The following is a 21831-nucleotide window of genomic DNA, read 5'->3' as shown; positions in this document are numbered from 1 at the left end:
GGACGACGTTTTGTTTTCAATCCATTTCATGATGCCACCTGATCTTTTTGATTTACTTCTAGACTTATATCAAGTTAGCAAGAATTTCCGTTTGAATTTTTCTGAGGAGAAACATCCATTTTTCCGAGACGAGTGACTCAACCTATATTTAGTGTGACCTATAAGATCGCACTTGATTTGTGTGATCATTTACACAAGGAGGTTCGATGCTGTTTGGTGATCTTAGGTTTGCACCCCTTCAGGTTACGATTTCTTCATTTATTTTTCTGTCCCTCCCAACTGAAGAAATAGCAAACATCTCCTTGCCAACCAGCTTTTCCTGTGAGACGGGCCCTACCTGCCCTCTCTCAGCCCGCCTTCTTTCTTGGGACAGTGAAAAAGACGTGGGAGGACATAGAAGACATCTCCTGCCGAGACTTCATAGAGGAGTACATCACCGCTTACCCCAACCGACCCATGGTGCTGCTCAAGAGTGGCCAGCTTATCAAGACTGAGTGGGAGGGCACGTGGTGGAAGTCCCGAGTGGAGGAGGTGGACGGCAGCCTGGTCAGGATCCTCTTCCTGGTACTGTTCTCCCCTAGAGTTTTGGAGGGTCCGGGTGGACTGAGGCGCATGAGAGACAACAACGAGGGCGGTTTTGTCAAACGTCATAGCTTCCCTCTTTCTTGTCCTCCTATCTGTTCTCACTGCTTTGGGTCAAATTTTGCTGTGTCCTTTGTGTTCTTCTGTGGGTGGTGGTTGAAAATAAATTCCCTGGATTTAATTGAGATACCATCTGCATGGTGGTGGGGTTTTTTTTTTGTTTTTTTCCTCTAGGAGTAGCCACGTTGCATGTAGGTACAGAAAAAGCAGCTAGTTCCATTTGTCTGTGCTTAGGATTTGGTAGAGGGACAGAGAAGGAGGGATCAGGAATTGGAGGTCCTGATGATCTTTCAAAACCCAAGTTAATTCTTAGACCTTACGTACCCATCCTTTTCTCCCCTCTCACGCCTTACTTAGAATCCTTTTTCTTCACTGAGCTATCCCAGCTTTTTGTTCCTAAGGTATGATCCTGGTCATGTTTCTTATACTCAGTAAAAACATCTATCGTTCCTGAGATTTCTTAAACAAGGAATACATGTTTTTCTAGTTCACGTTTCTGATGCCTAGCATGGAGCCCAGCACATCAGTTTCTTGACGAGATGAAGAATTCAGGGCACTTCAGGGAGATTTCCCTGAGGAGGCAGGCACATGGTGTATATTCTATGCAAATGACGGGATAGAATCTAGTCTTTAACACATTTAATCCCGCCCTTCCCTCCTCCCAATCTCCCAGGATGACAAAAGATGTGAATGGATCTACCGAGGCTCTACACGGCTGGAGCCCATGTTCAGCATGAAGACATCCTCGGCCTCTACACTGGAGAAGAAGCAAGGGGGACAGCTTCGGACACGTCCCAATATGGGTATGCCTGAAAGATACCCTGGGGGAGGGAAGAAACGCACACACCAGCCAAGGAGATTATATACAACGGCTATCCTTTGTTTACCAGGATGATACTACTGACTCATTGGAAACAGGACGTGTGCCCTGAGTTGTCCCCAGTAGTGGTGATGGATTTGTGGTGCTGCGTCCACATGCTGTGGCTCTGATTCGTTCTAAACAACCACATAAAATCTGAAACAACTGGCTTAGGTTAGGGGTGTTGGTGGTAGCTGCCTCTGGTACTCACAGGGGGATCACCTGTGTTTTGTTATCTGTGGTCACCATTTTATAGCCCAAACTGTTTTTGTTTTTATGTGTTCCTGGCATACTTCCTGGTTGATTTTTTTTTTTTCCTCGCTACACTAGTTGATCAAAGAACATATTTTTGAAAGTTTTCACCAAAATAGCATCACTACCATAAATCGTCTGAGGCAGGAAGAGAAAGTCTTATTGTGTAAGTCAAAGCCAGGCTGTGCCAGTTTCCCCACTCATTGTATAAAGATTGGGAACTGACAGTCTTAGCACTCACTCAGAATGTTTCCATTTTTGCTTTTTTATATTATGTAAATTGAGGATCAGGTGTGTGCATGAAAACAGGTGACACTGTGATCTTCTCAGTGATCCATGTCCTTTTTCCTGTAGGTGCTGTGAGGAGCAAAGGCCCTGTGGTCCAGTATACCCAGGATCTGACCAGTACCGGCACCCAGTTTAAGCCAATGGAGCTCCCACAACCTACAGCCCCACCCGCCCCGCCTGCTACACCCACCCCACCTGCCCCACCGGCTCCACCTCTGTCCCCCCAGGCAGGTGACACTGAGTGAGTGCTAGTCCTTCTTTTTGGCCAGTTTCTTTCATCTTTCGTATTTTCTGTATCCTTTACCATATGATCTCTAATCTCCCAGAAGCTTGGAAAGCCAGCTTGCCCAATCACGGAAGCAGGTAGCCAAAAAGAGCACGTCTTTCCGTCCAGGATCTGTGGGCTCTGGTCATTCCTCCCCTACATCCCCTGCACTCAGTGAAAATGTCCCTGGTGGGAAACCTGGGATCAACCAGACATTTAGGTGAGAAAATCTCAGGTGCTCTGTGGGGGGCTGGCAGTATGAAATGAATGGTCCCTTCTAGGGAGCTTCCTTGGCTCCAAGGGGCTTTGTTAAGGCTATTACAGTGAAGAGTTTGGACTTGAAACAAAAGCTTTAACCTTGGAAGCTTCCAAGAAACAGAACATAAAAATAATTGAATTAGAAACTGGGTGCCAAGAAAGTCATTTGTTAAACTTCTCATTGAGTCTGGTGTCATCATTGGCACAATAAAAAAGGAACACTACAACCTCTTTCCTTGAACCGTGGGAGTTCATAAGGACATTTATAGGACACGTAGCAGGAAAAAGAGCATTGGTAGAAGACTGGACTCGACTTCTATAATTCACAGGCAAAAACACTGTTAGGAAAAGATACACTGTTGAGATAGAGGTATTATGGGTCAGTGAATATTAACCAGGATGTTCCCTTGTCTGGGTCTTTTGGCAAGGCATAGGAAAATCTGGTGTCATCTTCAGCTTCAAGAGCACAGCTGTTTGAAAGATTCAAGAAGTGGTTTAGCCGGCGTGGGGTGGGAGTAATTATGTAACAGATAGACCCTGTTGCATTCTTACCTGATCTTGCATTTCATTTTCAGATCACCGTTAGGCTCAACAACCACTGCCCCGGCACCCCTGGCGCCTCCGGCGCCCCCAGCACCCCCCGTACCCCCCGCTCCCTCAGCACCTCCAGCCCTCCCAGCCCTCCCCGCCTTCCCAGCATTCCACGGCATGCTGGAGCGGGCCCCGGCAGAGCCCTCCTACCGCGCCCCCATGGAGAAGCTTTTCTACTTACCTCACGTCTGCAGCTATACTTGTCTGTCGCGAGTCAGACCTATAAGGAGTGAGCAGTACCGGGGCAAGAACCCTCTGCTCGTCCCACTGCTCTATGACTTCCGGCGGATGACAGCCCGGCGCCGAGTGAACCGCAAGATGGGCTTCCATGTTATCTATAAGACACCCTGTGGCCTCTGCCTTCGGACAATGCAGGAAATCGAACGCTACCTGTTTGAGACTGGCTGTGACTTTCTCTTCCTGGAGATGTTCTGTTTGGATCCGTACGTTCTTGTGGACCGGAAGTTTCAGCCCTTTAAGCCTTTTTACTATATTTTGGACATCACCTATGGGAAAGAAGACGTTCCTCTATCTTGTGTCAATGAGATTGACACAACCCCCCCGCCCCAGGTGGCCTACAGCAAGGAACGAATCCCCGGCAAGGGTGTTTTCATTAACACGGGCCCTGAATTCCTGGTTGGCTGTGACTGCAAGGACGGGTGTCGGGACAAGTGAGTCGGGCGGGCTGTTGCTGGCCCTGCCTCCACCTGTTTTGGCATTGCCTTTCTTTCCACCTTTTCCAGTGCCTTATGTCTGCATCCCTTTTCCCTTTCCCCACCTGCCTTTACCTCATTCCTCAGCCGAACTGCCTTGAGGCCTCCATGAAAACTATGAGATAGAGGCATTGGGGTTGCCTTGTCCCCACTGCATAACCCTGGGCACAGGTGTGTGTTTCTGTCTCTGATTCTCCTCTTCTTTTGCTTCCCTCCGCCATGCTTTCAATTTTGTCATCTGTCTCTGTCTTATTCTCACTTTGTCATATGCTTACTCCATCTTTGCCTTTCTCATTTACATGTATGAGAGGAGAAAAAGAAATTTCCCCGTCTTAACCCCATCCTTTTATCAGTGCTTCTTGCCTCTAAAGAAAACCTCACAGCTCTAGCTGCCATACCTTCTATCGTGTACAGGTCCAAGTGCGCCTGCCACCAGCTAACTATCCAGGCTACAGCCTGCACCCCTGGCGGCCAAACCAACCCCAACTCTGGCTACCAGTACAAGAGGCTGGAGGAGTGTCTGCCCACCGGGTAAGTAGGAGAAAGTACAGCACCTCAGACTGAGGGGCACGTTCTTGGTTTTCTATGCTTGTAGGAACCATCAGAATTCTAAAATTTAGAACCAAAAATAGAGTAACCAAAACAGGTATTTTATCAATTAAATTTTATTTACTGAAATCCCAGCTCGTGTTTCTCCCTTGTGCTTTCCTTGAAATGAAGACATAGAATGATTGAAAAGTGTCTTAGTAATTTTCTGTCGTGGTCAAAGGTGATCTTAATTTTATAGCTGTGTGAATGTCCTAACAGATTGCCCTAGGCTCTCCAACCAGAAATTGAGTGGAGGTTGGCAGAGCCAGCATGTGTGCTCGAGAAGAACAGGTCATGGAAAGAGGAGAGTGGTTACATAAGAGTATGTGAACTAATAAGTCTAGTACTCAAGATACATAATTAGCAGAAAGAATAGGAGAAGAGAGGAGAAGGGCATCAATGAAATAATGCAGATATTTTCCTATAATTGAAGAGTCTGTTTCCAAATTGAAAGGGCCAGTCAGGTCCCAGTGTAATAGATGAAAATAGACCTGCACTAAAACACATGATAATAAAAACACTGAGGACAAGAAGAAAATCCTAAAAGCTTCTAGAGAAGAGAAATAGATCACACACAAAAAAGAGACTCAAAATGACTTCAGCCTTCCCAAAGCATCATTGGAAGCTGGATAGCAATTAAGCAATCCTTTCAGAATTCTCAGGGAAATTATTTCTAACCCAGAGTTCTAAACCCGGGCAGACTGTCAGTTGAGTGTTAAAGCAGGCTAACGACGTATTTTAGAACATGAAATACCTCAAAATTTTCCATCACTTCCCTTCTCAGAAGTTACGAAATATTTACCAAAATGAGGGAATAAAGTAAAGAGAGACGAGGAACTCATACAGATCGAGCAAATAGGATCCAACTCAAAAGGGGGGTGAGGAAAATCCCACAGATGATAATGAAGGAAAAGGGGGCTTCCAGGCTGACTGCTGAGTATAGGGAACAGCGGGTATGACAGCGCCAGACCTGGCTGCAAGAGCTTTTGGGAAAATAAACAGTTTGATAGAAAACCTGCTGTGTCTGAGTATCTTCAAAGGAGATTGATACATTGAAAACTAAACAGGAAAAGACAGTTACTAGCTTTAGCTGCATCACTGTATCATTTATGTTTTTGTTACAAACAAAATATTTGAATCTTGTAACAATGTTTAGACTTGATAATGCTGGGTGGCAGGTAAGTATTCATTGTATCTTTTTTACCTGTTTGAAATGTTTCATAAAAATGTTCTCAAATAACCACAAATAACATGTCACTCCCCTACTTAAAACTCGCCGATACCTCGGATTTTATTCTCTTAATCTTGGGTCACAAGACACTACTATCTTGCCTCTTCCTATCTCTCTCCCTCCAGAACTGTTCCAACCACTCTGATACTCTTCAGTTCCCGGATCCAGTTCACCTAGTGTTTGCCAGCCTACCTCGAGGGCCTTTGTACATACTGTGCCCTCTTCTTGGCATCCTCCCACTGTCCTTTGCGTACTTATCTTCTTTAACCTTGAGCCCTCTCAGCTCTGTTCTCACCTCCTCAGAGAAACCTTTCCTGGTCGCTCTAAAACTGGGTCATCATCACCCCCTCAGTTCTCAGCGAGCACCCCGTGTGTGTCCTTTCTAGCATCTGTGACAACTGGCGCTTATATTTGTTGAGTTGTTTTTGTTCTCTTTTCCATGAGAATGTAAGCTCCGGGCGGGGTGGGGAATCTTGTCTGGCTGGCTCATCGCTGTGTCACCAGCAGCTAACTTACCCAGTGCCTGGCACCTAGTAACAGCTCAAACACATTTTGTTGAATGAATGAGGGATACTCAGTAGAGCTCTCTGGAAGTTCCATCTGGTGATAAAACCTGAGTTCACATTCTGACCCCCTCCTTCCCAAGCTGACCCTGGCTCTTTGGCAGTAAGCACTGAACACTGACACCCCCGCACCCCCATGCCCAATGGGGTTTCACGGGACTGAACTACGTCGTTTCTTGATATGGTTGCTGGTTCCACGGTGTATCTGCGGAAATTGAGCTGTAGACTTAGGTGCCCACTTTTTCTGTGTATGTTATGTTTGAACAATGCATTTAAAGTTTAAAAACACCCTCATAGGGCTACTTTGAGGAGAGAATAAGAATGTATGTAAAGCAGTGATGCTGAACCCAAAGTATATGCTCAATGAGTAGAGGCTAGTCTTACCTTCTTTGTCCAGAGGGATAGGACTAATGTCATCAACCAACTAAATGTATTCTTGTCATCTTCCCAAAAGTAAACAGTCCCCTTCAATTTACATACCAGGAAAAGAAGTAGTCAAATCCGAACACAGAGCACAGCAGGTAGAGCAGAAACTGATACCTGGAAAGACGACAGTTCTCTCACTATAACTACTTCCTTTAATGTCCATATTTGCTAGATCTCTCTGATTAACTTCAGTAGTTTACTTTTAAATGTTGTTAAATCCCTTGAACTGGATATGGAACATGAGCTCCCTGAGATTAGACATGAGCTCCCTGAGATTCCCCTGTTGTGTCCCCAGTGTCTGACACAGCTCTTGGTGTTTTTAAAGACGTTCACTGGATAGAAGAATGAAAATCAACTTGACCAAAAGAAGAATCCCATGAAATTTTGTACCAGTTCACCCTCTTTACTCCCTTTCAGTATCTACGTATTGGCTTCTGCGTTTCTCACGTATCTTTATTCATGCATCTCACGTATCTTTATTATACACTGACACAGCTGACCTACGTACTTTAATGGCTCTTACCCTGCTCCCATCACAGTTGCTGAGCTTTTCTCCAGGTTAGTTAGTCATTGCTATTCACTGTTACTAATTGCAGTGCTGCACATTTCTGCCGAAATCACTTCTCCCCCTTCTGAATTATTTCCTTGGGCTGCATTCCCAAATGAATCAAAAGAGCACAGACAGCTCAGTCAATCTGCTCACTTAGTCATTCCCTCACCCGTGGTGATACCTTACGAATGGTAACAGTTGTGTGGATTTAATGCTCTAGTGATCACAGTGTCGTGATCGATTTTGTTGCAATCTCCTGCCAGAGTTTACGAGTGTAACAAACGCTGCAAGTGTGACCCAAACATGTGCACAAACCGGTTGGTACAGCACGGACTCCAGGTTCGGCTCCAGCTGTTCAAGACGCAGAACAAGGGCTGGGGTATCCGCTGCTTGGACGACATTGCCAAGGGCTCCTTTGTCTGTATTTATGCAGGTTGGTGACGAAAGGTTGGCAGTCGGGGGTTGAGACATGGTGGGAATTGAATCCGAGATGAGTTTGAACACAAGAGAAAAATGCTTGACACGTGAACCGGGGCTACGAGGAGGCCCGGATTTTTTTCTGTAAAAAACATGATGAGTGATATGTCCATCTGGGGGGATGAGGGAGGGACAGAAGTGCTTCCTAGGGACAAAAATGACAAGGGTGAAATTGCGGGGGTGCTGTTTCGGAAGGACGTGACGGCAGAGTCCCCAGTACCATTTTCTCCCCCCATCAGTCTGCTGCACCCAGAGATCTTTGGGTGGAGCTGAGAACCCTGTTGGTAAACAAAGGAAAGAGGACGCGTGGGAAGGCAGGAAGCAGGATATAAAACCACAGTCAGCTCCTCGTGCTCCCTTGGCGAAGGCACACAGGGGAGGAGGCTCCACGTGGAGGCGTTTTGCCTGCGTGCTGGTGGGCTGGGTCTGGGTGGAACAAGCCTTGCTCTTTCTAAAAGATCCTCATAACCCCGGAAGGCCTTTTCTTTACTTCGTTTCCAGGCAAAATCCTGACAGATGACTTTGCAGACAAGGAGGGCCTGGAAATGGGCGACGAGTACTTCGCCAACCTGGACCACATCGAGAGCGTGGAGAACTTCAAGGAGGGCTATGAGAGCGACGCGCCCTGCTCCTCCGACAGCAGCGGCGTGGACCTGAAGGACCAGGAGGACGGCAACAGCGGCACAGAGGACCCCGAAGAGTCCAATGACGACAGCTCGGACGACAACTTCTGTAAGGACGAGGACTTCAGCACCAGCTCAGTGTGGCGCAGCTATGCCACCCGGCGGCAGACGCGCGGCCAGAAGGAGAACGGGTTGTCCGAGACAGCTTCCAAGGACTCGCGTCCCCCAGACCTCGGCCCCCCACATATGCCGGTCCCTCTCCCCATGCCTCTGGGTGGCTGCAATCCGCCCTCCTCTGAAGAGACGCCCAAGAACAAGGTGGCCTCGTGGCTGAGCTGCAATAGTGTCAGTGAGGGTGGCTTTGCTGACTCAGATAGCCGTTCGTCCTTCAAGACCAGCGAAGGTGGGGACGGCCGGGCTGGGGGAGGCCGAGGGGAAGCCGAGAAGGCCTCCACCTCGGGGCTGGGCCTCAAGGATGAGGGAGACATCAAGCCGGCCAAGAAAGAGGTAAGCAGTGACAGGGCCGTGGCTTTTGGTGGCTATGGTGCCGTCCAGACTCCATGCTGTCTCCCCAGAAGTCTTCACACGTAGATTGTTTTCTTAGTGGCTCTTTTCTGTGGTAAACCTGATTATCTCCTCCTCCAGCCAGCACAATCCTAGTGTTTGTTTCAAGAACCGAATTATTTTTAAATCAACCTGCTGGGTTGCTTCATTTCCAGAGTGAAGGGTTTATAAGTGACTTTTAATGATATTGAAACCGACCACATTACAGGTAGTGAACTGTGTTCCTTGTCCTTATAAGACTCTGTCTGTGGGGTTTTCCATGAGCGTTTGGCGCCCTGTTGGGGAGGGTTGAAGACCTCTGCCGGGCGGGGTTTGCTGGTGAGAATACAATTGTTGCTGTCGGGCTGCAGAGTCATTTCTCCACACACACCTCGCTTTAGAGAGCTTAACTCTCCCTGGCTAATGCCTCTGGAAGTCATTTGAGATGAAGACTAAGTGTTGGATTTGTTCCCTAGGACCTCAGCTACATTTAACCCTCCACTTGCTCTCTCTTCCAGGACCCTGACGACCGACCCAAGATGGCAATGTAAGTGCCTCCCTTTGCCCTGTTTCCCAATCTGCCTTCTCGTCTCCACCCTACAAAAGAAGCCAGAGAAACAGCCAGTAACCTGACCCCTCTTGCTCCTTCCCCTCCCATCAGGGTTACTGAGAGCTCTCGAAATTATGGGTACAACCCATCTCCCATGAAGATGGAAGGACTTCGCCGCCCGCCTAGTAAGACGAGTATGCACCAGAGCCGCCGGCTCGTGGCCTCAGCCCAGTCCCACCCTGATGTGAGTGGCTTGTGTCGCGCTCGGCCTCACCAGCCTGCTGTTTGGTTCAGAGTCTGAGTGCAGGGAGGTCCTCCTCATCTCAGGCCCTTCATTGTAACGACCGCTAGAGCTTCCATGCTGCTTTGGCCTCGACTTCCGGCCTTGTTTCCCTCCACCACCCTCTCCTCTTCGCCTTGCTGTAGCCTCAGCCCCTTCCCGCCCGGCTCCTGGTGAGAGCAGGAGCTTGAAGGGCCCTGTCCATTTACTCTTCTTCCTTCTTCTCACCCTTCTGCCTCCCCAGGATGTCCTGACACTGTCCAGCAGCACAGAAAGTGAGGGGGAAAGTGGGACCAGCCGGAAGCCCACTGCGGGTCAGACTTCCGCCACGGCAGTTGACAGTGATGACATCCAGACCATCTCGTCTGGCTCTGAAGGCGATGACTTCGAGGATAAGAAGAACATGTCCGGTAGCCTGGGGGGGGTTAGGGTGGTGGTAGAGGAGTTTTAAAGAAAGCTGAGGACGTGGGGGAAAATTCAGACCCTGAGAGTTGGTGCATCTCTGGGAGGGCTCCCTGGCTCCCGGCTAAACACGCCCCCTTCCTCTCCGTTCCGGTTCTCCACTCTTCCCTCAGCCACTTTGCCCAGCAGATGTAATCCTGCTTGGAGAAGACGGCCACTTACGATCTTTGCTTCAGTCCCCACTTACTGTCTTTCCTGAGCTGCGGTCGATGGGATGAAAAGGGGGTAGAATATCCAGTCATGAGTCGGGACGGGTCCTGACCCTATTCTCCTTCCTGTCCAGGTCCAATGAAGCGCCAGGTGGCAGTAAAATCCACCCGAGGCTTTGCTCTGAAGTCAACCCATGGGATTGCCATTAAGTCCACCAACATGGCGTCCGCGGAGAAGGGGGAGAGTGCACCCATCCGGAAGAACACCCGCCAGTTCTACGACGGCGAGGAGTCCTGCTACATCATCGACGCCAAGCTGGAAGGCAACCTGGGCCGCTACCTCAATGTGAGACCCCTTTTCCCAGACCCACGTCTGGGTGCTGGATGATCCCATGGTCCTCAAATCCTACTGCTTTTAACACAACTCTAGAAACTCCGCTCTTCTTGGTACACGTGCTTGATCTCAAAGGATCTTAAAGCGGTAGCTTTCTTGTAAAACTCCACTGCTCTGACGGGGAGGATCCGACGGCATCGTTTTTCCTCCAGCCCTCACGTCCGCCCCAAAGCCGGATCCTGTTTCCTTGGTTCTGACTGACCCTGTCCTTACACCTACAGCACAGTTGCAGCCCCAACCTGTTTGTCCAGAATGTCTTCGTGGATACCCATGACCTTCGCTTCCCCTGGGTGGCCTTCTTTGCCAGCAAGTAAGAGGGAGTTGGGAAAGAGGGTGTGTGGGGAGGAAAAGAAGCCCAGGGTCGGGGAGGGGCGAGGACTTCTGTGATCCTAAAGCACCTCCTGTGATCCAGCCAGGACCCACCCCCACCCCCACCCCCACCCATGCAACCCCGGGCACCTGGGCTCCCTGCCGTCCTCACCACCCGCCCCCCCTTGTGTCCCTGTGCAGGAGAATCCGGGCTGGGACAGAATTGACCTGGGACTACAACTACGAGGTAGGCAGCGTGGAAGGCAAGGAGCTGCTGTGCTGCTGCGGGGCCATCGAGTGCCGAGGGCGCCTGCTCTAGAGCGCGCTGCCGCCTCCCTGCAGCCTCCCGGCCTGCCCTCTCCTCAGGAACGGGGTCTCCCTGACTGGTCAGCTCTGACCCCCAGCTCTCCAGTCTAGCTACGCCCCCAGCTCCTGGTCAATAGAAATGGGGGTTCTGGAGCGGGAGACCCCTTCCAGTGTGGTGCTAGCAGCCTGGGCCTGACATCCCTCGGTCCTGTTGGAAATCCCCACCACCTGACATGTGTTCCTGCTTCTAACGGACTCGATTCCCGGAATGAGGGCTGTGTATCTACTACCCCCTGGTTTGTATTGTTTCTTGAAAGTCTTTCAACAAGATGTTACGACGAAGACTATGATTTGATTTTTTTTTCTCCCTCAGCCTCCACGCTCCCAGTTCTGGGTCTTTCTGTAAGAGGTCTGTTCGCCCCCGTCCTTCCCAATGGGCAGCTGTCATTAGTCTCGAACCTTCTCTACCTTTGCTTTTTCTTATTTGCCACGTGAAATTTGAAACCGAAATTGTTACGTAACCATGAGGAAGACGACCTTACTTTATTTAGTTGATTCCCCCTTCTCAATTCCCAATAGTCTCAGACACTTGTTGCCATGTTTTACTTAATCTTTAATATATTTTAATTAAAAAAACCATTAACAGTACATTTTGGTCTGAAGTGGTCCCTCTGCTAAAATGCCAGGTGCTAGCTGTAATTCTGGCTTTAAAACCAAAACCCCAAATGTTTAATAAATAAAAAAAAATTAGAACTAGTTGCCATTCTACTTCAAACCAGCTAGCCTAGGGGAAGAGGCCAGAAAAAGGAGGCAGTAAGATCCTGGACCTGTGACTACAGGGACAGCTGGCAGAGAAGTAGTAACACAGACTGAGCAGTCCCCAGTATGGCCCCCACTTTTTGGCAGAGGTAGGGTAAGGGTCATGTGTACCCTCCTACACTCAATTCATTTGCATCTTAGGAGAGAAACAGTTAAAGTCTCAGCTTTGGTTTCTGGTCCAAGTTAGGGAGCTTAGAAAGATGAGCCCTGGTCCAGCTTTGGCAGAATGAGGCCCACAGATGGGACAGTAAGGCACGCCCCTGGCTCTGGAGGTCAGGGAGGCAAAGGCAAACGGCCAACCTCTGAAGGCTAAGGAATGTGAGTTGCAGCCCCCACCCCCAGAGTTGAGGAAGGGTCCTGAAAGTAATAGGAAGGACAACTTGGGAAATGAGACCGTTTCCCCTCCCCCCCACACAAAGGACATAACCAGCTTCTCCAGGTAGAGACCTGGGGACAGGCTGGTGAGGATTTGGTTTAAAGGCAACTGGGTGACTAGCAGGGGTGGGGGCACAGAGAAGAACTCTTCTCTGGCTTTCACCTTTCTCTCCAGAGCTTAAAGTGACCCTGTGGGGAGGGTGGGGTAGCTCCTTGGCTTTACGCATTAATCTGAGGGGCTGCAGGGACAACGGTTCAGTCATTCTTACGATGGTTGTTGAGGATGGGGTGGCCGTTGGCTAGGGGCCGGCTCTTTGCTCCCCCAGCCGCTGCCTCCTCCCCCTCAGAGCTCTCCGTTTCTTCCCGGTCACTGCGTTCATCTTCTACCTGCTGTAAAAGGATACGAAGGGTTATTCCATGTCCTCCGAGCCCCAAGGGTGGCCTGTGTGCGGGCTTGTTCCAGCTACCCCCAGGCCCCACCGCAGCTTCTCAGAGGGCTGCTTCCCGTAGAGGAAGGAGTTTGGGCAGCAGCTCGAGTTCAGCGTAGTAGGGCATACAAAGTGGGGACCGAGCCTTCACCTTTCCAGTTATGAACTTGTGAGCCATCCGCAAAATGAGGTAGGCCCAGAAGATATGCAGCGTCTGGAGCACTCCCATCATGGAATTGAAGAAGTAGTAGCCAAAGAAAGCAGGGTAGAGCTCCAGTGGGTACACCACGGTGCAGTGCAGGATCCTGGGAACGGGAAGCAGGGGAGAACTGTAAACCTCGCAGGGGGAGGCCAGGACGGAGCACAGGTAACGGCGGGGAGGCGGGACGCCGGGTTTGGTCCAGCCTCCTACTCACCAGAAAGGCAGAATGACCAGTCGGGTGATGATGAAGACGATGGCGAAAACGATAAAGATGTTGTTGCAGGTGTTCTTCCATCCCGCGTAGTTGAACATCTTGGCTGACTGCATGGGGAGCCCGCCCGTCATCACGGGCCCCTGACTCCCCCATTCACATTCACGCGTACAACCCGGTCCCCACACTGGCTCTGTGCCCCGGCCCCCACCCTACAGATGGTCCAAAGAGCCTGTCCTGGGGCCTCTGGGTTTGCTGACCTCCAGCAGATAGTCGGAGGAGTCGTGCAGAGCCATGATGAGGGTCCCTGCTCGGATGTAGTTGGCAAACCAGGAGAAGCTGATGAGGATGATGGTGGCCACGTGGTGGATGATCTGCTCCTTGAAGTCCTGCAGAAAAGAGGCAGCTCCAGGGCACTTGTTCCGGACCTCAGCCCCCACTATTCCCTGTTCCTCCCGCCCACTTTCAGTTCCCCATTGCCCACAGCTCTATCCAAAGCACCCAGAAACCAGAGGGGAACCTGTTCATCACAGAACTCCACGTCGGCTTCTAGGCTTCATGGCGCAGCCCCTGGACCCACCTTTCGTTTGACATCAGAGGCAATGCTGAAGAGCAGCGACCAGTAGAAAGAAAGTTCAATCATGTAGTACCAGTACTGGGACGGGATGGTGGTCTGGAAGGGAGGAGAGAGAGGTAGGGTAGACCCAGCCCTTTGGCCCCTGAAGTTACATTTAGCGTTGTGACACCAGTCCCTTCTGCCATGTGTTCCAGGGGTCACCTCTTCACAAGGGTACATGTGTCCCAGTCCCACCCTACACTGATTCTCTTAATGACCCCACATAAGGAAATCAGGACTCCATACCTGTATGGGATATCCCTCCCAAACTTTCTTCATGTCATAGAACCAGGGTTTCTGCAGAGATGGTGAGAGGTTAAAAGACGGACCCAAATTCTATGGCCTCCCCACGCCTTGCCAGAGGACTGACTCCCACGGCCCAGAAATCCCCACTCACATCCACAATGACAGCCATGCCGGCAATGAAAGCAATCAGGTAAAATGTGAATCTCCAGCTGGAAGAGGATGCGGAAATGGCTAGGAGAGTGGGGTTGGAGGAGGGCACAAGCCTCCCGCCCCCAAGTCCCCCAGAGATGTTCTGGGAACGACAGGAAGGACCCAATCATCTCACCTGGGTGAGACCTCACCCCGCATGCAGCCATTGCCCCCACCCCTCCCAGCAAGACACACAAGACCTTCCTCTGCCACCCAGCTCCGCATGCCCCAGCAGCCCCACCTGGCCTCTCGGAACTTCTTGAGGAGACTGGGCCGGTCCTGGTTGCGGCGGCGGCGGAACCAGCGTTCCACCTGGCGGCCGGAGAGCCCACTCTGCCGGGACAACAGCTCTACTTCCACCTGGGTGTCGCGAAGAAGCCATCACAGGGCACTTCAGAACTCAGCAGCCATCCCCCACCCTCCCACCCTCCCACCCTCCCCCTGTAACAACCTAAGTCAGCACCACCACCTTCCCACCCACCACAGCTGGCATTACTACCCTCTCCTCCCCTCCCCTCCCCTCCCTCCTCCTCCCTTCTCCACCAGAACTCAGCAATGCCCAGAGAGGGGCTGCAGCTCATACCTGTTTGGGATGCTTGCCGTTGGTCAGGTAGAAGTGCTCCAAGGTGGGATTTGGAGCTGCCCGCAGCCTAGTTTTCTCCTTGACATTCAGGAGGGCAGCCAAGGGTGTGGCCACATAACTGGGGAAGGAACATGAGTGAGAAGTGTCTGGCTCTCTTGAAGCACCGCGGTCTCTTGGTAGCCCCTAAGCTGGGAGGGGAAAAGGACTGCAAGCTCAGGCAACTTCATTCTGGGCCTCAGTTTCCCAGCAACCCCTTCTCTGGCTTCCTTGGGCTACCCATAGCTGACAAAGCCGCCTATGTTCACGAGTGACCAGGCGGGGTGGAGGGTGAGAACAAACAAGCATTGACAGAAAGGGCACGGGGGTGCTGAGCCCTCAGGCAGACAATGCTGCCTTCAGTGGGGGACACAGTAGGCAGGGACCTGGGTGGCCAGAACAGCAGGGTCCAGGACCACTTAAAAGGCAAGAGACACTTGAAGTGCAGGAAACGGTGTGGCCGGCAGCCAGGGAGAGCATGGGGTAGGCTGGTATGCTCACAGCTCAAAGAAGTATCGAATGATGAGGAAGAGCAAGGCCAAGGGTAGTGTGATGTAGAGGTCTGAGGCTTTGGCGTAGACACGTCCATCTCGGTCTTCTAGGTCAGCCCAGGTTAAGTTCACAGGCAGCCACAGCCGTTCCCACCAGAAGTAGTCATACAAGGTCTGGAGCATCCTGAGTGAGGAGGGGGGGAACGGAGAAGGCATCAGTGGGGGTAGCCATGGGGGACAGAGAGAGATGACAGTTTTCATGGTGTAACAAAAGGAGCAGGGCGCAGAGACTCAAGCCCTGGGCTCCGGTCCTGGTCACGTGGCCTTGCCCAAATCAGTTTCTCGTCTGTGTAAGATGGCGTTTTTCTAGTTCTAACATTTACTATTTACAGTAACTGCAGGTGATGCTGACACCACCACCACCACCCCTCCCCTCCACACACCCCCGCCCTGAAGGCTGGATGCCCTAGAATTAAGAACCTCAGGTCGCCTGTCATTCTGCTATCCCAGCATGGGGGACAGGCAGGATCTGGCCCGAGAATCTCAAGTGAAGTCAGAGGCAGCCTCCCTCTCCCCCACTCTCCAGCCACCCCCTCCAGCCTCTCAGCCAAGCGACAACTGCAAACTTCCAAGCTAGGGAAGCTCAAAAACAGATTGCAGGTATTAACCAATGTCACCACAATAATTTAATTACAAAAAAAAAAAAAACACAAATGTATTGCAGGGCTGGGGCAAGCCCTCCCTATCCCTTCCCTATAAGCCATCTAGGCAGCAAAGCCCTAGGGAAAATTAAAAGGCTAGAATAAAGTAAAATTATGTCCCCAGATGAGGCTGAGCTCTAGGACAATCAGTGGACAGCAAACTTTTGCACACAAGATTAACATCCATGCCAAGCCATCCAACCCCTACACATAAGGCAGAAGAGCCCTAGGTAGACAAAGTGAGGGCACAGCGACACAAAGTCAGGGACTGGGGGACAGGAAATCAAAACAGCAGACCAACGTATCTGGCAGAACTAGGAGATACTGCTTGTTAAGGCTCCCCTGGAAACTAAAATACTAGTCTGCAGGGGGACAGCTGGCAAAAGTACCCTCAGCTCAGGAAGAGCTGCTGCTGTCCTCACCTCTGCCTTTCTCCCCTGAAAGAGAAAGGACCGACCAGGGGTAGTGACCACTTGGACACTGAATGAGGGAGGAAGTGGTCTGTGGTTCACGGGGAGCCAGCAGTTGCTTGGAGCCCAGATAAGTAGCAAGATGGTCCCAACAGTCAGTGATGCTGGAACCAGCACACCTGGCAGTCCTGGGACTCAGCAGTGAACGCCAGCAGGGTGATAACGACAGTACTTTCCAGGCTCCCTATCCCTCCCGGGAGACAGGAGAGATGGTGGTGTCCAGGCTGGCCTTGGGACCAAAGCTGACTCAGGAAAGGTGGTCGTGCCCCCTCCCCCTGCCAGGGAGGAAAGAGAGTGGGGAGATTGTTCTCCACTGTGAACTGGAGACCAGTGGGTGCCCCTGGCAGAAGGCTCATCAGATAGATCACAGCTGGGCTGGGCCTCTCGTCCCTCCTCCCACAGCTCCGCCCCCACCCACCACAGAGGCACTTGCGAAATCCCTCTCAGCCTGTCACGGGTCAGTATTCCAGCTCAAGGACTTTACCCTCTTGTCCCAACTCCTGTCACTGCTCTCTTGGATGAAATCAGAGGTCAGCATTAACAAAGGAGCTTCAGCTCCACCTTCCCCCCAACACCACACACACACACACACATTCCAGGCCTCAGCTCCTGAGGGCACTGCCCCTTCCCCCTCTACCTTAGCCAGAATAAATATTTAATTAGTTAAAGAGATGGAAGCCTTTTGAACTGAACAAAATTAAACATAATTATCCACAGTGGAACTTTCCCCACACAACCGCGCACATGCACACACATTTTTCCTAGAGAAAAGTGGTAGAAAATGTAATAGAGAAGGGACAGGGCAGACGCCATGTGGTGGCCCCTGGCTGTCCCTTCGCACCGTTGTGCTTAGCCTGACTGGAGGTGGGGAGTATACCTGACCCAGTCACCTGACAGCTATGGCTCTTGGAGCTCAGTTTGCCCTCCAGGGAGATCTAAAGCCAAGGGCACAGACAGGCCTTGGCATGGTCTCCAACCCCACCCTGGTCAGACAGGGACATTTTGAGGATTAAAGATTAAGGGCACTGACTGGGGTCCCCCTGGCCTTTGGGGTCCAGGAATGTCTGATGCCCTTCCTATTCCAACAAAGAAGGTGAGGGGCTGGGGAGGTAGGCAAAAGTGGCAGGGGTCAAGGGCAGGTGCCGGGATTGTGGTCTATCTGAACCTAGGACACGAGAGCACCTATCTCCTTCCCGCTCCACGCAGGGAGAGTGGAAGGCGGGTGTGAGCTGTGAGGACAGAGCGTAGTGTCAGGCATTCAGAAATGCAGAGTAATGGGGGCTCCTGCACCTGGGTCTCAGGCTTTCTGTGACCACAGCCTTCCATTAGCAGATGAGCCCTACCCCATCCCCACCCCACACCCACACCCAGCCTGGCCCAGCAGGGAGAGGCACCCGATCCAGGAGGTCGATCCAGGAGGTCGGGACTTCAGAGTCAACATGGGGGGAAGGGAAAACAGGGGCTCCCGCCCAGCTCACTTACACACCCCCACCAAACCAATGGGTCTGCTGGCGGCTTCTTGGCACCCACACACCAAGCCAAGCAAGGGGTCCCATAAACAAAAGGCTGGGGCAAAAAAGAGGGCCGTGTAACGGGGACACCAGGCACCAGACCCTCAGGGCACACACACCTACAGATAAGTTTCCACGCACAGAATGTACTCCCCCGCCCCCCCCACACACGAAAAGACAATAGGTGTGTGTGTGTCTCAGATTCTGACACGCCCATGCACACACACACACACACACACACACTCACTCACACCTCCTCAGAAACACAGACGCCACTTTCGGAGGCGCAGGCTGGAGAGGGGCCAGCATCGCAGGGATTCAAGGCATTGGATTACCAGGAACTTGAGCTCAGCTCAGACCAATCCCCACCCTTAGCCCCGACTTTGATTGACCCCTCCCAGGTGGATGAAAAGGGGCAGAGGGTCCCCAGGGGGACTTGGAGACCCAGAGGGCAGGGAGGGCAGAAGGGTGAGTCTGTGAGAAATGGATCTCACAGATTCCGCGTGATAAGAAACAGTCCCACTGGCTCTCAGAGGTTGGTGGCAAAACTGAGGAAACTCGAACAGGACAAGCAATGGAGGAGAGGGTGACAGAGATGGTCCCACAGGCTCCGGGCTTCCATTGAAGCCTGAGGAACCACAAAAAAGAAGTGGAAGACGATCTGAATAGTCTTCCTTGTTGAAAACTTTTCAGGCAGCAACAGCAGCAGGCCATGAACTAAAAGGTTGTGAGCAACAGCTGAAGCCAAGAAGAGGCGGTGTCATGGCTTCAGGCTGCCGTCTATGCCCCCAAATCTCGCTTGTCTGGGCTGCCCCACCAGGGCACCCAAACACTGCATGAGACTACAGCACCCAGGGGTCAACAGAGGCTGGCAGGTTGAAGATGGGGGTGGGGGGCAGTGCTGACCGGGGCATTAAAGGACCAGCCAGCCCGTGGCCAGTGACAGCGGAAAGAGGCCCTTCCTCCCAGAGGGAAAGCTGCTCAGAGACCCCAGGAAAGGGAGTGGATTGTGGGGTCCCCTGGGACACCAGGAACTCTCTTTAGAACAGTGCCTGCACAGGTCACTGGAGGATGAGGGCCAGGCCCTGAGGCACTGCGAGGCTGCAGACAGCTCCCTACCCCCAGGAGCCTCATCACCAGCTCAGTCACCACCCACCTTCAGGCCCCGGAACCTTCGGACCTTCGGACGGACGGGGACAGTGACTCCTCCAACACAGACGTGAGAGTGACAACCTGCTGGAGGCCGTCCCTGATTCGATTCTCTGGGGAGAGGGGCTCCCTGCACACCTCAGGGTCCTCAGAATCCCCTGACTCTTGGCCTGGCAACTCGGGTGACTGGGGCCAGGTTTGGATGCCAGGAGCTTGGGGTGAGGGAGCAACCCCCAAGCTCAGACCACAGATTCACCCATCACACCTGCAATTAACCTACTTGCCAGAGAGCCTCGGGGCCAGCAATTCACAAGCTGTGGCACAGCAAACCAGTTTCACCAGCAGCTCCCCGTCCCCCCCGCCCCTGCCACACACACCCCATAACGGTTTAGGAGCCTTAGCCTTGGGGGGCCGGGGCAGACTCTCAGAGCCACTCCTTCCTGTTTCCCGTTAAGCACATGGACGCTCCGACCTCCCTCCGGGAGTGGGCACAGTGCGCCCGTCAGAAGCAAAAGAAGCAAGACCCTCCTCTCCCCGCCCTCTCCGGCCACGGGCCGGTCCCGGCCGGGGGTGACGCCGCGGGCCCTGCTGCGCTGGGGGCTCTCGCGCAAATGGTCACCACGCCTTGCTACTGCCCCACAAAGGGGCGCCTGTGGCTCGGGCGCTCCGCCACATCCCCGTGTCCCGGGGTCCCCACCTCCCGACCCTACCTGTTGCCCAGGAGGGCCTCTCGGCGCTCGGGCCGGCGCGCCCGGGAATCCGAGGTGCCCGACGCGCCGGCCGCTCCCGCCAGGCGCCCGGCCCGCCCTCCCCCAGGCCCGCCGCCATGAGCGCGGCCGGCAGAGGCCCCGAGCGCACGGCCGCCCCGCCCGCCGCCCCGGCCCGCGACCGGTCCCTTTCCCCCTCTCGGCCCCGCGCCCTCCCCGGCCCGGCCTCTCCGAGGAGCTGCGTCGGGGCAGCCCCGCTGCTCCCAACTTCTCCGCGCCCGCTGCCCGCCCCACCCCCCGCGCAGCCCCCGGGCGCCCGGGCCGGGGTCCCCACTCACTCGGCGGCAGCGGCGTCGCGGAGCTGGCGGGGCCGGGGGCCGCTGCTCCGTGTCCCTCCTCGTCCGAGCTCCGGGCCCCACCGGACTGGCTCGGCCCGCTCCTCTCCTCCCCCTTCCGCCCGCCCGCCTGCCCGCTCCCTCCCTCCTTCCTCCTCCTCCCGCCGCCCGCCGAGCCCAGCCGAGCCGAGGCCGAGCCCAGCCCGGGAAAGAAAGGCCGCGAGCCACCCCGGAGCCGGGAGACTGGGCGTGGGCCTGCGGCCCGGCGGCGAGAGGGGCGGGGAGGGCGGGCGCGGGCCGAGGCCTCCGCCGGGCAGCCGCTCCCAGCCCCCGCTCCCCGCCTCGCGACCCGGGGACCCGAGCCCTCGGGCGGCGCCTACTGAGTCACCGCGCCGGGGAGAATCCCCCGACGAGGGGAGCTAGTGCGCGCCCCCCCGGCCTCTGCGACTCTCCGTTCGGGGAGCGATGTCGCGCTCAGACCCGCGAGGTGCCTGCGATGCCCCGCACGGAGGCGCCGGGCCCCTGCCCCACCCAGCCCGCCACCGCGGCCGGGCAGCTGCCCCCATTCCCTCTGCCCCGCCGATCGCCACACTTCCCACCTCCAGCCCCACTGGGCAGTGGAGACAGGAGGGCGCCCCGGCTTCCGGCGACGCGCCCGGGCCGAGCGCCCCTCCAGGGCCGAGCCGGGCATGGGCCCTTGTGACTCCACTGCGGTTCCCAGCGCACCGCCCGCGACCCCTAGGTGTCCCCACCCCGCCGCCGCCGCCATAAAACCCACGAAGTTTCCCCCCAACCTATCCCCAGCGGGACGCATAGCCTCCTGGCAGACTCTGAAAGAGCCAAACCCCAACTTTTGTGAAGTGTATTCGAGTTTTCAATCTACATCCGTGTTCAAATTCGTATTTTAAAAATGTCTTTTCCCTTAGTCTGGTAAAATTGATGTTTCAGGAAGATGCAACATGTTTATCCTAGAAAACTGTCCTTGGCTCCTCGTGTGGACACTGCGTGACTAAGATATGTTTGAGGGTTTGTTTAGAGAGAGAGCTATAATTACTCCACGTAGAGGTAACTTAATTTTTTACCTTGATGAAGTGCTGGCGTTTTTAGACTGTCTCAGAACCTCTGACAGTAGCTTGTTCCATGGTTTACCTGGTCAAGTTCAGGTGCTCTGACAGTTCTTTTAGGATGGAGTGCGACCCCCTAGTAAGCCAGTTTGAGAGCTTGGCCCTCACCTAAGGCTTTTTCTGGAGAGGTTGAGAGGCAAAGGCTGACTGCTTTCGAACCTGTTTGTTCTTTTGCTCTTTGCAATGGCACCCCATCCCAGGCCCCACCCCCTGACCCAGTCTCTCCCCCCACAACCAGGCCGGTGGACTCCAGCCTTTTTCATCCTCAGACCTGCCAAATTTTTCAGTTCCTAGCAACCCCTCTAGCCCTGTTTTCCTT

At 53.3% G+C, this 21831-nt stretch overlaps 2 protein-coding genes across 8 annotated transcripts in view; one reads left to right on the top strand and one right to left on the bottom strand.

Annotated features, from left to right (window-relative positions):
- SETDB1 (SET domain bifurcated histone lysine methyltransferase 1) overlaps positions 1-11967 on the top strand; it is a 22801-nt gene extending 10834 nt beyond the window's left edge. For 4 of the 5 annotated variants that reach the window (XM_081024707.1, XM_081024710.1, XM_081024706.1 and 1 more), the window contains exons 9-22: positions 374-564; positions 1316-1445; positions 2108-2282; positions 2368-2526; positions 3140-3826; positions 4283-4399; positions 7490-7659; positions 8205-8833; positions 9388-9416; positions 9531-9663; positions 9944-10109; positions 10445-10656; positions 10926-11014; positions 11215-11967. In XM_081024707.1, the coding sequence (XP_080880833.1) occupies positions 374-564; positions 1316-1445; positions 2108-2282; positions 2368-2526; positions 3140-3826; positions 4283-4399; positions 7490-7659; positions 8205-8833; positions 9388-9416; positions 9531-9663; positions 9944-10109; positions 10445-10656; positions 10926-11014; positions 11215-11332 (3005 nt within the window). In that variant the 3' untranslated portion in view covers positions 11333-11967. The remainder of the gene's footprint in view (positions 1-373; positions 565-1315; positions 1446-2107; positions 2283-2367; positions 2527-3139; positions 3827-4282; positions 4400-7489; positions 7660-8204; positions 8834-9387; positions 9417-9530; positions 9664-9943; positions 10110-10444; positions 10657-10925; positions 11015-11214) is intronic. The other variant, XM_081024709.1, reaches the window with a different exon arrangement.
- Positions 11845-21831, bottom strand: CERS2 (ceramide synthase 2). 3 transcript variants are annotated; one of them, XM_081024715.1, is made up of 11 exons: positions 21471-21831; positions 15526-15699; positions 14989-15106; positions 14647-14765; positions 14368-14425; positions 14217-14267; positions 13935-14027; positions 13615-13743; positions 13358-13464; positions 13093-13246; positions 11845-12903 (listed from the first exon to the last, which is right to left on the bottom strand). In XM_081024715.1, exons 2-11 carry the CDS (start codon positions 15696-15698, stop codon positions 12769-12771), a joined length of 1137 nt encoding a protein of 378 aa, XP_080880841.1. In that variant the 5' UTR covers position 15699; positions 21471-21831; the 3' UTR covers positions 11845-12768. The 3 variants fall into 3 exon arrangements, with proteins under 3 accessions (XP_080880841.1, XP_080880839.1, XP_080880840.1); XM_081024713.1 differs by lacking the exon at positions 21471-21831 and adding an exon at positions 20988-21115; XM_081024714.1 differs by lacking the exon at positions 21471-21831 and adding an exon at positions 20392-20545.

This window comes from Rhinolophus hipposideros (genome assembly GCF_964194185.1).
Source record: "Rhinolophus hipposideros genome assembly, chromosome: 19".
Lineage (NCBI taxonomy): Eukaryota > Metazoa > Chordata > Mammalia > Chiroptera > Rhinolophidae > Rhinolophus > Rhinolophus hipposideros.
Note: the sequence above shows the minus strand (reverse complement) of the source record. Positions and strands in the feature narration are given on the sequence as shown.